We start from the raw sequence: 14,824 nt of genomic DNA, 5'->3' as shown, positions 1-14,824 counted from the left end.
GTCCTTACAGAAGTCTGCTCAAGGCCCGAGTTTTCAGTCATCTAAAACAGCACAATCTGAGCCACACTAGGGATTTGTAGCTTGGCATCAGTCCTCTCTAACACAACTTGACTATTCCAGAAACCACCTTCTGCGGGTCCCCCAAATGTTAGTTTCTCAAGTAACTCACCTCCCAGTAGACTGTCTGGAGGAGATAATACTGCATGGTCAAGGACTGGAGGGGAGAAGGCTGGAGGAGATGGTGAGAGCAGTTCCTGAAATAAGAAAACTAAGCTACCATCAGACTCAAAGCAAGTGAAGTAAACTTCTAAGACACCAACAGGAAGAATGAATTCAGGTGATTGTTTCTCCACATCCCTATGTTGGGCTGGGAACCGGTTCACCAGGGTTTAGCTCAGGAACTTATGGCTCAGCCATGGAACATGTGAAGCAACGTATGAGCTCCCAAGTGCTTTCCCCTGAGATTAATTATCACCAATCCTTCCACATCAGGCCTTGTGTTACATTCTGGAGCCCCAGAGCACATCTAATGCTCGTTATGATAGCAAAGACAGGATGCTGTCCCTCTCTTGCTGGGAAATGGACAAGACAGTGATGACAACAACTTGGCTTCCAAAACCAAGCAGAACCTGTGGACTCCTGATCAACATGACACTGGTATGATGATCCTCTCATAGATCATAAAACAGCTGAGCCCTTCTGAAGCACAGCTTGATCAAAGGAATAAATTATCTGCCAACTCAGCATCAGGTTTTGGAGGAAGCCTGGGCATGCTCATTGGAGGCAGGAGGTACACTCACTGCTGTGAGCACATCTGTGGATCCCAGACATCTGGGGCCTGCCAATTGCAACAGTCCATATTCTGTTTCCATAAGAAGACAGATATAAACTATTCTAATCTTCCTGAGCCACACTGGGACTCACCTGTTCAGTTGTCTCTTGAGTACCAGTTATTTCTTGCACCACCAATGATGGGAAGACTCCAACTTGCCCATTGAAGTCCCCTTTCCAAAAGCCATCATCTACAGCTCCCTCCTCCCGAGGCAGCACTCTGATTATGGCCCCCTCAGGGAAACTGAGTTCGTCAGAGCTCTGCCCTTCGTAGTCATAAAGGGCTCGCACTAGCGAAGCTGCAAACAAACAGAGGGCACAACTGGTCTTATAACGCAAGTGGGCACAACAGCCATCTACACTGTTGGAGGAAGGATAGGCTAACAAGGTAAATAAATCAAACCACACCCTTTCAAGTGCAAGCAGAAATCCTGATCACAGAGAAGACTCAACAGGCAGGGAAGAAAAGCTGGTGCTGTGCCCACATCTTCATACATGCACCTTCTCCCAATGGGTCACACTACCCACAGACCTCCCACTACCCCAGCAAGACGCACCTCCAGGCTCCAGCATCAGGTCCATGCTCATGATGTTTGTCAGCTCCCTCTCAAGGGTCATATCAGAGGACTCTTCCTCGGTGTTCCCATCTAGGGCTGGGCGTTCCCTGCTTACTGAATCCAGAAAGAGGAGGTACTTCTCAGGGACATACCCGACCTGTCCTGTCCTGTTACGCGCCTAAAGACAGATGGGAGAAGTCACATTAAAAAAGATCTTTGAACAAGCTGGCACTGGTGTCTTCCCACTATGTGTGGCTGGGGAACAAGCTATCTGTCTGGAAGGATGGCATAAAGCCAACCTGTACCCAAGGCTACAGCTTGGGTTCTGCTCTCTCTGTGATCCAAAGTATGTTAGTGCTCAGTTCACACATTGGTATCTGCATTACCTCCAGAGATGGGACACAATTATCTCATGAGCCCAATCCTCCCAGGCAGTGGGCCTTACAGAGTTGTCCAGTACCCATTCATAACTATTGCTTACCACCCCAGAGACAGATTTTCATGAAAGGTGTCCCCATAGCTGAGAGAAATCTGACCCAGCTTCCCTTCACCAACCTTGACCCATTCCTCCACATCACCATCTTCAATGACCTCCAACTCCTCCCCCTGGGCAATGGACAGCTCATCAGACTGGCAGGCCTGGCAGACAAGAAGGCACATAATAAAGTCACAACAAAGTACATACAGCAACAGCAGCAGCATGCTATCCGAGCATCACAGCAGTATTCATGCAGATGGCTGGTGCAGGAAGCCAACTGGGCTGGACAGGGTTTAAAAGGCCATAATGGGCCCTCTGAGATGCACACACTCAATTCAGGCAACAGTGACAAGCTACGAGAGTTAGTGGTGAGCCTCAGAGTAACAGGCTTCCTTCTCCCTTTCCTGTGTGAGGAGAGGAGGTTAGAAGCTTTAGCTTATGGTTTGTTGCAAACTGAAAGGCTCCTCTCTCTGCATGAAAGCAACAGGCTTCCTGCTGCTCATTCTTGTATCAACAAGCCACAGTTTGTTGTTATGTCTGAGCTGAGACACTGTTTGACTTTTCCAGGTTCAGAATAAGACATGAGGGATCACTATCAGAATCCAGGTAAGGATGGCAGTGAGGACATTTCTATACCACCTTTCAAAAACAAAAGTCTTCCCAGATGCAGATGAGTGCTGGTGCTATGGGATGATGGGCAGTAAATGAATACAGGAGGGGTGCTAAAGCATTCCCTTTATTTGTTTTCCCCACCTTCTACATCACTTGCGATTAAGAAGCTCACCTGATGGTTGAGGTACCCCAATTCTGGAAGCTGACCCTGCTTAAGCTCCCGAAAAACCACTCATGAGATGGTTATTGAGCTTTGGAGCAATCAATCATTATGTGAAGAACATGCTGAAGCAACAGTTCAGACCTGGGAGAAGAAAGGAATTTATTACCTGGTATGGGAAGAATACTTTGCAGGACAAAGGATAAACATGAGCCATGCTTGAGCTTGGCCTTGTGTCCTCAAATAGTTCTGTGCTGTCATCATAATCATCAAATTCAGCAAGATCAAAATCTTCTGCCTGAAGAAAAATGTGTTATTGTCAAAAGTACTCTATAGGAAGGTAAAATGACAGATCAATCAAATATAAAAAAGAGACAGTTCCAGACCAAAGGCATAGAAGATCTGATCTTTTTTTGGGGGGGGGGGTCACTCCAAGGTGTTAATCTGAGCAGTTATGTTAAATTTTATGCACAGAGTAATGCACACAGTAGACTAACTATGATGGATGACACTATGTCATGTCTGTGTCATTTTTGTATAAGCTGCTTTGAATGTGTGCTAGATTTTGTTGTTTGCTAGGACACTGGCATTCTGAAGGATAAGAGTAGCAGGAAAATAGTCATGAAAATGAACAAAAATAAAAACATAACATTTTGGCAAACCAGTGCTAGAGCACGTCAAAGTGCCTTGGGTGTAGAACTGCTGATATAGTAGCAGTCCTGGTTACTCTTCCCCCCCCCCGACAGATTATGCTAATTCATAATCTATGTTTTATGTGGGTCCACCTATTTTAAAATTTGTATGTTTTTAACATTTTAATTGCTGGAAACCGCCTAGAGAGCTTCAGCTATGGGGTGGTATATAAATGTAATAAATAAATATTGAGAAAAATGAAATTAATGCAAAATTAAGTCCAATGCCTTGCCCAGGTATTGATCGATATAAGATGTGCATTCTGTGGTAGGTAGGTGGGTAGTTAGTTACTTAGTTAGCTAGTTAGCTAGCTAGCTAGCTCTTCTGGGATGGGGGAAAGTTGAGTGGTTTTTCTTTTTCCTTGCCACCTGGTACCTGCCCTGTTTTGGGTGCTTGCCCAGCTGAAGGCTACAAGGCCTGGCCCAGTGGTAACTATCAATTTTATTGATCCAAACGGTGGTCTGTAGACTACCGGTCATCTGTGAGCTTTATTCAGGTAGTCCACGCTATGCCCATATTAAATTATACAGCCACGAGGGTGGCTGTATACCATAGCTAGCATGGATTTTTCGCATTCCTCAATGTTAAATTGAAAATACTCCCCATACCATTCTGATGCTTCCCATAAGCTCATTTCAAAACAAAACCTTACAAAACGTATAGTCCTGAACTCAGAAACTCTTGCTTAACAACCCTCTAAATTTTCATGGCGATACACAAAATGCTTAGTGAGAACTGAGGGTTCAAAGTGTAAAAACACAGAAAAAACAGACCCCTTTTGGACTTTTTTCTGTCAGAGTTCTCATAATTTGTTGAAATTCATTAAAAATCAGCCATGTTCACAGACTACCTGTAATCCTATTACTGACCTTGCCCCATACTCTGACCTTCATCTTCTGCAGTTTAAAAGTTAAAAAAAGCCTGGCCGATTTTTAATTAATTTAATAAATTTTACATGGAACTCAATGATAACATCAGGCATGCTCAGTAAGAACCAACTGTCAGCCTAATCGGGGCCACACCCATGCCAGACCTTTATTTCACTTGAGATAGTAATGGCTTCCCCCAAAGAATTCTCGGAAGTGTAGTATGTGAAGGGTGTTGAGAGGAGATTCCTATTTCCCTGACAGAGTTCTAGCTGCTCTGACTGAAGCTCTGTGAGGGGAGCAGGGTGTCTCCTAGCAACTCTCAGCACTCTTCACTAACTACACTTCCCAGGATTCTTTGAGAGAAGCCATGACGGTCTAAAGTGAAATAAAGGTCTGGTGTGGATGTGGCCAATGACCGCTTTGGTTTAAATTTGGGTGGGAAGCTACATGTGCCTGCTGTAGAATAAAAAGGTAGGGGAAATGATGAAAATGTTTCTTTTGAAAAGGAAAGGGGTTTCCCTTCTGCCCAGTGCCCGCCTACCCACCCACCCACCCAATCTCCTCCCCTCCCCTCCCTGCCCCCCAGGTCAGTTTCACCTATCCTAAACATGATTGCACAGAAATCCCACTTAACTCAAAAAGTATGCAACTGATCAAACCCACCCTCCCTTCTCCTCCCTCCTATCCCCTCCCTCTTGCCCCTTCCCTCTCCCTCCCCTTCCAATCCCCTCCTTCCCCCTCTCCCGCCTCCCCCTCTCCCGCCTCCCCCTCTCCCGCCTCCCCCTCCCCCTGCTGCCTCCTTCCCCCCATGGTCAGTTTTACCTATCTTAAGCATGACTGCACAGGAGTAAATACCATTGAACTCAATAAGCATGCAAATGATCAAACCTGCCCTCCCCCCTGGCCATTTTCCAGTCCCCCTGCCTCTGCTCCTCTCTCTCCTCCCTTACTCCTTCCCTCTCCTCTCCCCTGCTCCTCCCCCACAGTCACTTTTACCTATCCTAACCATGATTGCATAGTAGTAAATCCCATTGAACTCAATAAGCATGCAAATGATCAGACTTGTCTTTCCCCGACTTCCCCCTCCTTGCTCTTCCTCCTCCCCTCCCCACTCCAGCCCTATCCCCCCTGGTCAGTTTTACCTATCCTAAGCATGATTGCACAGGGGTAAACCACACTGAACTCAGTAAACATGCAAATGATCAAATCTGTCCTTCTCCTCCCCTCCCCCTCCTGCTTGCTCCCCTTCTAGTCCTCCCCTCTGCGTTTCCTCTCCTCCCTGCTCCCCCCTCCCCCCTCCCCCCTCCCCATCCTCTGTGGTCAGTTTGACCTATCCTAAGCATGATTGCAGGGGAGTAAATCCCACTGAACTCAATAAGCATGCAAATGATCAATTCATTCTCAGTAAACTTGCACAGGATCCCATTTCTTATCTCCAGGCTCCAGGCGCTATTGGATGAAACCGATTATCTAGATCCATTTCAATCGGGGTTCAGGCCTGGTTTTGGCACTGAGACTGCCTTGGTCGCCCTGTTTGATGACCTATGTCGGGAGAGAGACAGAGGGAGTGTAACTCTGTTGATTCTCCTTGACCTCTCAGCGGCTTTTGATACCATTGACCATGGTATCCTTCTGGAGAGGCTTGCGGAATTGGGAGTTGGAGGCACTGCTTGGCAGTGGTTCCGCTCCTACTTAGCGGGTCGTCTCCAGAAGATAGTGGTTGGGGAACATTGCTCGACACTGTGGGTTCTCCAATGTGGGGTCCCGCAGGGTTCGGTTCTGTCTCCCATGCTTTTTAACATTTATATGAAGCCGCTGGGGGCGGTCATCAGGAGTTTTGGAGTGCGTTGTCATCAGTATGCTGATGACACGCAGCTCTACTTCTCCTTTACATCTTCTTCAGGTGAGGCAGTCGACGTGCTGAACCGTTGCCTGGCTGCGACAATGGACTGGATGAGAACTAACAAACTGAGACTCAATCCTGACAAGACTGAGATGCTGTTGGTGGATGGTTTCTCTGATCGGATGGTGGATATATACCCTGTCCTGGATGGGGTTACACTCCCCCTAAAGGAACAGGTGCGTAGTCTGGGAGTCATCTTAGACTCTTCCCTCACACTTGAGGCTCATGTAGCCTCGGTGGCCCGGAATGCGTTCTACCAACTTCGGTTGGTAGCCCAGCTACGTCCCTATCTGAGTAAGGAGGACCTCTCATCAGTGGTACATGCTATGGTAACCTCGCGTCTGGACTACTGCAATGCGCTTTACGTAGGGCTACCTTTGAAGACGATTCGGAAGCTACAGCTAGTGCAAAATGCGGCAGCCAGACTGCTAACAAGAACTAAGCGGTCTGAGCATATAACACCTGTGCTAGCCCGTTTGCACTGGCTTCCAATATGCTTCCGGGCCAGATTCAAAGTGTTGGTACTTACCTATAAAACCTTATACGGCGTGGGACCACGATATCTGTCGGAACGCCTCTCCCGATATGAACCGGCCCGTACACTACGGTCTACTACGAAGGCCCTCCTCTGGGTTCCGACTCATAGGGAAGCCCGGAGAGTGGTGACAAGATCTAGGGCCTTCTCAGTGGTGGCCCCCGAACTATGGAATGGTCTCCCCAAGGAGGTGCGCCTGGCGCCGACACTATCATCTTTTCGGCGCCAGGTTAAAACCTTTCTCTTCTCTGAGGCATTTTAATTCCTGTTAATTGTAAATTATTATATTTTGATTTTAGACTGTACAGTTTTGTGTACAGTTTTGTGTTATTTTTATTGTATTTTTAATGTTCACCGCCCAGAGAGCTGTTGCTAGTCGGGCGGTATATAAGCTTAATTAAATAAATAAAAAAATAAAATAAAAAAAATCTCCCGGATTAAAAAGCAGAAAAATTCACTAATAGGCAAAAAAATGGTCTTGACATGGCAATCCAACAAGCATCCTTTTACCAATTCTTTCCTCACACTTCTGTTTAAGGAATACATTACCACTTAAAGCATAAAGGTAATTAAGAATAGATTCACTAATAGGCAAAAAAACTTGCGGTTTAAGAACGTACCTATAGCCAACAGATATTTCTATCAAACTTTAAAAGGCAGGGAAATTGGGCATCAATAGTGAATGCACCACGGGAGCAGGAGACCTGACCTCCTCTCTGAGATATTGGACTGCCCTGCAATTTTGTCAAATGCAAACACAATTTGCACAATTAATTTCAAAGCCTTTTTATTGGTCAATGTCATATGATGGTGAAAACAGCCAGCCTTCTGTGTTTCAAACTGGAGGTTATGCTCTATTTCTACTTTGGGTGTATTAACAGTTGAATCTGAAACTGCAGTTTGATGTTAAATCAGACTGATTACAATATGTTACTACGTAAGCAATGACTCTAGCTGTTGGAAAAAACAAACTTGGCCTGTCCCAGATGCACGTTTTCAGCCTGCTATGCTTAAACCACTCCACTTAAGGAAAGGTGGGCATGGTCAATTAAAAACATGGAGCACACCTAGAATTTTGCAAGAATATAGTTCATCTGTCACTGTTTTATCTTTTGCAAACTGAGACACTCCTCATTGTTGCAGCGGTGTATTGCTAGCGTGTGCCAGCCCTGTGCCCAGTAGGAATAGAACCAGCCGAAAGATATCCACACACATACCATTACTTGTTAAGAGTCTTTTACTGACAGGATTTCTCTCACAGATACAGACACGAATACTTTCCTAACTCTTCTAACAACCCCACACCCCCACACCTTGTAGTTTCTCTTTCAAGGCTTTATAGATGTTCTGTTTCTTGCCAGCTGCAGCCTCTGACCTTGGGCTGCTGCACAGTGTTAACCCATTACACGTCTTCTCATTTCTGTCTTTCTGGAAAACCAGACACATAGACTTCTCAGCAGCCTACAGTTCCCACCTTTTCCATAAAGACATGAGTACATACATTTCATTGCTTTTCCACAATTACAGTTAGTTTTCGTTACATACATGTCATGCCAATCTTTATTTAACACATTGTTTAACACATTCGAGGTACAGTGTTTCACCATCATCCATTACTTTGCACCTGTTTGTTTCTTGGCTTGTTACTGTGCCAATTTGAAACCTTTCAGGTGGTTTACCCAGATTCGCTCTTTCAGAGCGTCTTAATGTTACCTGAGGCTCTATTTCCTCTTTGCCTCTGTCAGCCTCACTAGCAAGAGGTCGTTCCTCTTCCTCTTGTTTTATCCCTTGTTCTGGTTCATGTTCTGTGGTTGCATCATGTTCATGTGAATTGCCTAGTTCCACATACTCAATGTTATCCCAGTCCTGTTCCTGTACTCTAATGCTCCTGCTTAGCACCACCCTTCTCTGATTTGGTATCCAGACACAATAGTAAGCATTTTGAAATCCCAGTACACTCCCTTTCTGTGCTCTGGGAGCTAACTTCCCATGTCGTTTTCCTTTGGGAACGTGCACCCAGCACTTTGCTCCAAATCTAACAATATGTTGTAGTCTTGGTTTCTTTCCATTGAGTTTCTCATATGGTGTCGTTTGAATTGCTCTATGATACAGCCTATTTTGAATGTAATTGGCATATAATATACACTCTCCCCAAAACGCATTTGGTAACTCAGAGTCCCTTAACATGGCTCTAATTGCATCCTGAACGGTTCTATTTTTTCTCTGCGCTAATCCATTCTGAAATGGAGAAAATGGGGCAGTGAAATTCTGTTCTATCCCTTTCTTTGACAAATACTGCTCTAGCGATTTACCAGTGAACTCTCCTCCTTGGTCAGAGCGTATTCTTTGGATTGTTACACCGTGTTGCACTTCAACCTTTTTCACAAACTGTTTCAGTTTCCCCTCTGCTTCATCTTTTGCATGTAACAAATAAATGGTACAAAACCTGGTATAGTCGTCTACAATCACCAGAAAATACTTGGCACCACCTTGTGAACTTTGAAATGGTCCTGCTAGATCAACATGAATCATTTGATATGGTGCATTTGTGCTACTCTCTGCCTCTTTACATATAGGAGCAACCGTGGCTTTGGTTTGATTACATACATCACATTCCACATACTGGTTACACTCTTTTAGTGTCACATCCACACTATTACTGGGTGTTTTCATGATCGTACCAAAACTAGCGTGACCTAGGTTTCTATCCCATAGATGAATACATTGGTCATGAGGCTTCTTGTTTGCACACATAGTAGCACATCCTGTGGGTTTGAATTGTATGTAAAACAGTGAATTCCTAAGATTCCCCTTCATACAGAGCTTGTCCCCTTTCTTTATCTCACATGTCCCTTGTCTAAATGTGACAACGTATCCCATTGCATTCAGTTTCTTAACAGACATGATATTGCATTCTAAGCTTGGTACAAACAATACATCAGTCATTATGGTGTTCAATTTGCTTAACTTTACAGTTCCCCTCCCCAATACCTGTCTGTGCGTGCCATCCGCAAGCACAACATCCTCTTTCGTGGGAAGTGTATTTTGAACAAAGTTATGTCCTTCACCATACTGTGGGTAACGCCTGAGTCTACAACCCATACAGTACTGTCTCTGTCTTTGCTGCTTTTAGTTTTGCAGTTGTCAGCACTCACCAGCTGCACACACAACGGCTTCCTGCCTCGTCCTTTTCGCTTCGCTTCACAGTCTCTTTGTAGATGAGTTGTAGCACCACAGAAGTAACAGGCTTTTAGTCCAAACGATCTTGCTTCTGTGCCTTTGAAGTTTGGCTTTCTGCATTCTTTTTTCTCAGTTCTCTCTCTTCCATCGGCTTCCTTGCGTCTGTCCCACTCCTGGAGCAGTTTGCCCGAGAAGTACTCAACTGTCAGTCCCTCATCTGGCATTGCTTCCAGCAAGCTCACGATCGGATCCCAAGACCAATTCAGTGAAGAGAGGATGATGTATACTTGCTGCAACTGTGTGTGCTCCACATTCCTTTCTTGCAGCTCTGCAAACAGCTTCTTTATTTCCAACAAATGAGCAGACATTGTCCTGTCCTCAGCCAGCTTCATCTGATAGAGCCTTCGTGCTAAGTGAATTTTGCTGCTGGCTGTCTTTCTCACATGCACTCCGTTCAATGCAGTCCATATAAGCCTCGCCGTCGGCTTATCTTGTATAAACAGCAATTGAGAATCATCAACCGCCAAGATGATTAATGCCTTCGCTTTCTCGTCCATTCGAATCCATGGAGCCAGTTGGGAATGCGCCGGTGGGTCGGTCACAATTACCTGCCATAAATCTTCCTTAGTAAGGAACGCTTGCATCCTTAATCGCCAACTGGAATAGTTTTGTTCAGTGAGCCTTTCCAAAGGCATCCCAGCTGAAAGTGAAACTGCCATACCTGCAGCCACTTCTTCTGCACACTGCTAAACACTATTTCTTCGCCCGACTGGCTTCCACGATTAAGCACTCTTCTGCAGCACTTTGGCAGACTGACTGGGTAGACTGGGTCGTTAGGCTGGGTAGGCTGGGCTGCTAGGCTGGGCAGGCTGGGCCGCTAGGCTGGGCCCATAACCCCTGTTGCAGTGGCGTATTGCTAGCGTGTGCCAGCCCTGTGCCCAGTAGGAATAGAACCAGCCGAAAGATATCCACACACAGACCGTTACTTGTTAAGAGTCTTTTACTGACAGGATTTCTCTCACAGATACAGACACGAATACTTTCCTAACTCTTCTAACAACCCCACACCCCCACACCTTGTAGTTTCTCTTTCAAGGCTTTATAGATGTTCTGTTTCTTGCCAGCTGCAGCCTCTGACCTTGGGCTGCTGCACAGTGTTAACCCATTACACGTCTTCTCATTTCTGTCTTTCTGGAAAACCAGACACAGACTTCTCAGCAGCCTACACTCATGTCCATTGGAAATTATTCTGCAGAATAGTCAGTGCCATTATTCCACAATTGTTTTGGGAGCTTTTTCAGTGTTGCAAAGTGTTGCTGTACTTCACATATTCACAGAAATAGAAGCAAAAGAAAATGATATCCTATAGGAAACTTCACTAAAATTGCGAAGTAAATCAAACACATTTAAAGTGAGTATCTGAACTATATGTTTTAATATTGTTGCTTCCTCCCTGCTAAAACAAGATTAGCACATGTCTTGTTTCTGTTATTTGGGCTGATAGCAGGCATTGCCACTACTCACCATATGCTCAGAGGCACATGTTACCAAATTCTTCCAAGCTACACAGCAAGTGGATTGGACTGTGAAAGACCAGCCCAAACTGTGTTTGCATTTTGACAAATTTGTAGGGCAGTCCAATATCTGAGAGAGGAATTCAGGTCTCCTGCTCCTCTGGTGCATTCACTATAGCTGCCCAATTTCCCTGCTTTTTAAGGTTTGATGGAAATATCTGTGGGCTATAGGTATGTTCTTAAACCGCAAGGTTTTTTGCCTATTAGTGAATGATCATATTGATTTTTAAATATATTCTATTGCTTTTTTATTTTATTACAGTTTGAATTCTATGGAATGCAAATTATACTAGAATAAATGCAATATAAGAAATAAAAAAGCAATGAAAATACAATTGAAAATCATACAACATCTGTTATAGCACATTACAATTGCTTCAACAGGAAAACTCATCAAGACCATCAGCAATTTTCAAGCAGTCCATAGTAAAAAAATGTTGGGGACCATTGATTTAATATGCCAGGGAACTTATGTTTTACAACTAGACAGGTTGGAGGGAGTTAGGAGGATATTATGTTATTTACTTAAGATTGATTGCTTTGTTAATAACTATTTTAGTTCATATGATTATTAAACCAATAGTTAGTTTATGCAAATTATATCAAAATGCTTTAAGCTGTTTTAAGTGTTATATGTAAAATTTGCTTTATTTTCAAATATTTTACCTTATGTAGTTTGTTTTATTTCCTATAAACTTTCATAATACCATTAAGCTTTATACACTAAACCAGGTGATTTGTTCCAGTTATAATCTTGAGTCTATGGTTTTTACTTATTAAGCTTTACTCCCTGTTCACTGGGTTGCTACTGAGCAAATTTGAAACCTGACTGAGGGATCCAATGAATGTTAGTGCACTGGCCAGGATTTGGGAAGGTATGTACTGGCCTTGATAGACTCTACAAATTAACAGAAGGAAACATCACACCACTGAGAAGGTGAAGAAAGGGGATATTTACTCAGATTCTCCCTAAGAGGGACTTCAGTCGTGCAGGGGGGCAGTATCTGCCTGGGCAACAGAATGCAGACAGTTCCCAAAGTTCCTTTCAGCCTCGCATTGGTTGTTAACAGATACTTCCAAACCAAGCAAGGAGTTAAAAAGCCTCTACATCCAGGTGTCTCAAAGATGCCATTGCAGACATACCTCCAACCACATAGGTGTCTGAATGATGCAGTGACATGCACAGGGGGTGATAGTTTTGTCCATGGGTTTGAATTTCATTTGGGAATGGATCTCTGGAAAAAGACAACTCTTACCGTAGGAGTTGACTCCTTCTCAGACCTGCGAGCTTCACTGAGGCGTCGCTCTTGCTCCATTTCGTCTAGCACCTGTCCCATGGTGCTTGCCAGCCACATGTCTACATCCAAGCCAGCCTGACGCAGAAGAACTAACCGTGCCTCTGACTTCACCTTGCTGATCTGGAAAGACAGCAATAAGCAAGCAGTCAAACAGCAATGCCTTCCCCAAACAACTGCCAAATCCAACCACAAACAGAACAAAGGGGCAATGACAACCCTGGCCTTTCAAGTGCAGAAAAGCCCCTGCTCCCAAGGAAAAGTAGAGATCAGAATTGCAATTCAGCACCAAGAATGCCACCGTCTGAATGTCAGACAGAAACCTATGCCCTGGCAGCAGAGACATGATAGAAAGTTTCCGCTCCTCAATTACCATTCAGCTTTTTTTAAAAAAAATACAAAGAACCACAACATGTACACACACAGCATCAATACTACTGGGTCAAGCTATGCTTTTTATTCTTTTATTTGGGTTTCCATTTTCACACTTAACTGCAAAACAATTTAGGATATGACAGTAGGAGTCTGTTTGAAAAAGAAAAGAATCCCACTAGGTGCTACATGCTCTTGGTTACACCTAAAATGGTTGTTTTATACATGCTTGGCCAGGAATCAATCGTGGTGTTTACCTGCAAAACATGTACAACCCCTCCCCCAAAGCAATGGTGCCTACTGATGTTCTGAAGCCAGAAATCTAATTCTGCTATTTTAAGACATCTCTGTGAACTAACCTACTCTCTTCTTCACAGTATCTTATCTCTCCTTTTCTCCCAGTACAAGAACTGAAAGAAATGTCTTTTATTTAAGATCTGGGTTTATCACATACAAGCCATAGCAATGGAGATCAGAAGCTAGGAAAACACACTCTCCATATGCAGATCTAGCTATGGCTGGCTAAATGCACCAGAAAGGATAAACCATCAAAGTCTCAATAAGGTGAAGTAAGGACATATTCATACTGGGATGCAATCTATAAGTTGGTGCAGAGGTGATATATAATGTACAAAACATGAGAGTATGGAGGGGGGAATTCACCATATAGTCACAGAAGCATGGGGTAGCCCTCTGACTAAAAAATATAATCACATGGAGTGACAGGCTGCCTTCAGTTACAATGTTGGGACTTTTCTCCTGGACTATGTATCATGCTTCCAGAAAGCGCGCACACACATGCACCCCCCACCCAGAGCACAACATTTAGAAAGTCTGTGGAGAACATCTATGGCACAAAGCATGCAGAATCAGACAGACAAGCATGCAGACCACTCAGGGAAACGGACAAAAGGCATGCAGTCCCACCTCAGCCTTCCGCATGTTCTCTCTTATTTCTTCCATCCTCTTCTCCATGGTGATCATCTCTGCCTCAGGGGCCTGCTGTCTCCTGGTTTCCATTCTCTGTAGAACCTATTCAACCCAATATTGAACACTAAATTGACCCTAGAATCATTTGCTGCTACTGAAATTCTATGAAGCTACAAAATACATTATACTGGAATTCAACACTAGACTTACCATACGTGTTCCTTTTATTTGGGGATGGGAGGACATCCCAGAAAAGATTAATATACCCCAATCAATCTCTGGAGGCAGGACTAAACTAAACTGACTGTCTCCTGAGCCAAATATCCTGCAAAAGGTTCAAACAGAACCATGGTTAAATGAGCCCTTGAGCTAGGGGAATGACACAGCATCCATCCCTTTTGCGCCTTCTGATTGGAACCTGGTTAAGCATCCTGGTAGTTTGGCACTATCCATTGCTGCAAATAGGTCCATAATTTGAACACTGAATTTGCATTTGGATCTGTTGAAAAGTTGCTAAACGGAGACCCCATTTGTTCTGGTCCAAGGTCTAGCAACTGAGCCAATCTGCACAGGTCTTGAATATTCTCCATTTCTGTTCTGTGATCAGAGGTCACAGGTGACACTCTACCCATGACAACAAAATGATCATATCCTAGAACAGCGCTCAGGATATGGTAACCTCTTGTTAATTTACATGGGCCTTGGCAGTCATGTTGTCTATCCTGATCAGAATGTTAGTGTTGCATACATCCAGGTACATCCATAGTTAAAGACAGAAAAAAGACATCAATAAGGATGGCAAAATGATAACAGATGACAAAGAAAAAGCAGAAGT

At 44.1% G+C, this 14,824-nt stretch overlaps 1 protein-coding gene across 5 annotated transcripts in view; it reads right to left on the bottom strand.

Annotated features, from left to right (window-relative positions):
* Positions 1–14,824, bottom strand: part of FCHSD1 (FCH and double SH3 domains 1) — a 39,630-nt gene that overhangs the window by 3,051 nt on the left and 21,755 nt on the right. For 3 of the 5 annotated variants that reach the window (XM_061586053.1, XM_061586017.1, XM_061586045.1), the window contains exons 12-18: positions 13,987–14,091; positions 12,649–12,810; positions 2,808–2,936; positions 1,944–2,027; positions 1,389–1,566; positions 925–1,130; positions 170–254 (exon numbers count right to left, since the gene is read on the bottom strand). In XM_061586053.1, coding sequence (XP_061442037.1) covers positions 170–254; positions 925–1,130; positions 1,389–1,566; positions 1,944–2,027; positions 2,808–2,936; positions 12,649–12,810; positions 13,987–14,091 — 949 coding nt within the window. Of the gene's footprint in view, positions 1–169; positions 269–924; positions 1,131–1,388; positions 1,567–1,943; positions 2,028–2,807; positions 2,937–12,648; positions 12,811–13,986; positions 14,092–14,824 lie in introns of all 5 variants that reach the window. The other 2 variants (XM_061586035.1, XM_061586026.1) reach the window with 1 other exon arrangement.

The sequence above is a fragment of the Rhineura floridana genome, chromosome 1 (assembly GCF_030035675.1).
Source record: "Rhineura floridana isolate rRhiFlo1 chromosome 1, rRhiFlo1.hap2, whole genome shotgun sequence".
Classification (NCBI taxonomy): domain Eukaryota; kingdom Metazoa; phylum Chordata; class Lepidosauria; order Squamata; family Rhineuridae; genus Rhineura; species Rhineura floridana.
This window is presented reverse-complemented; position numbering and strand designations above follow the sequence as displayed.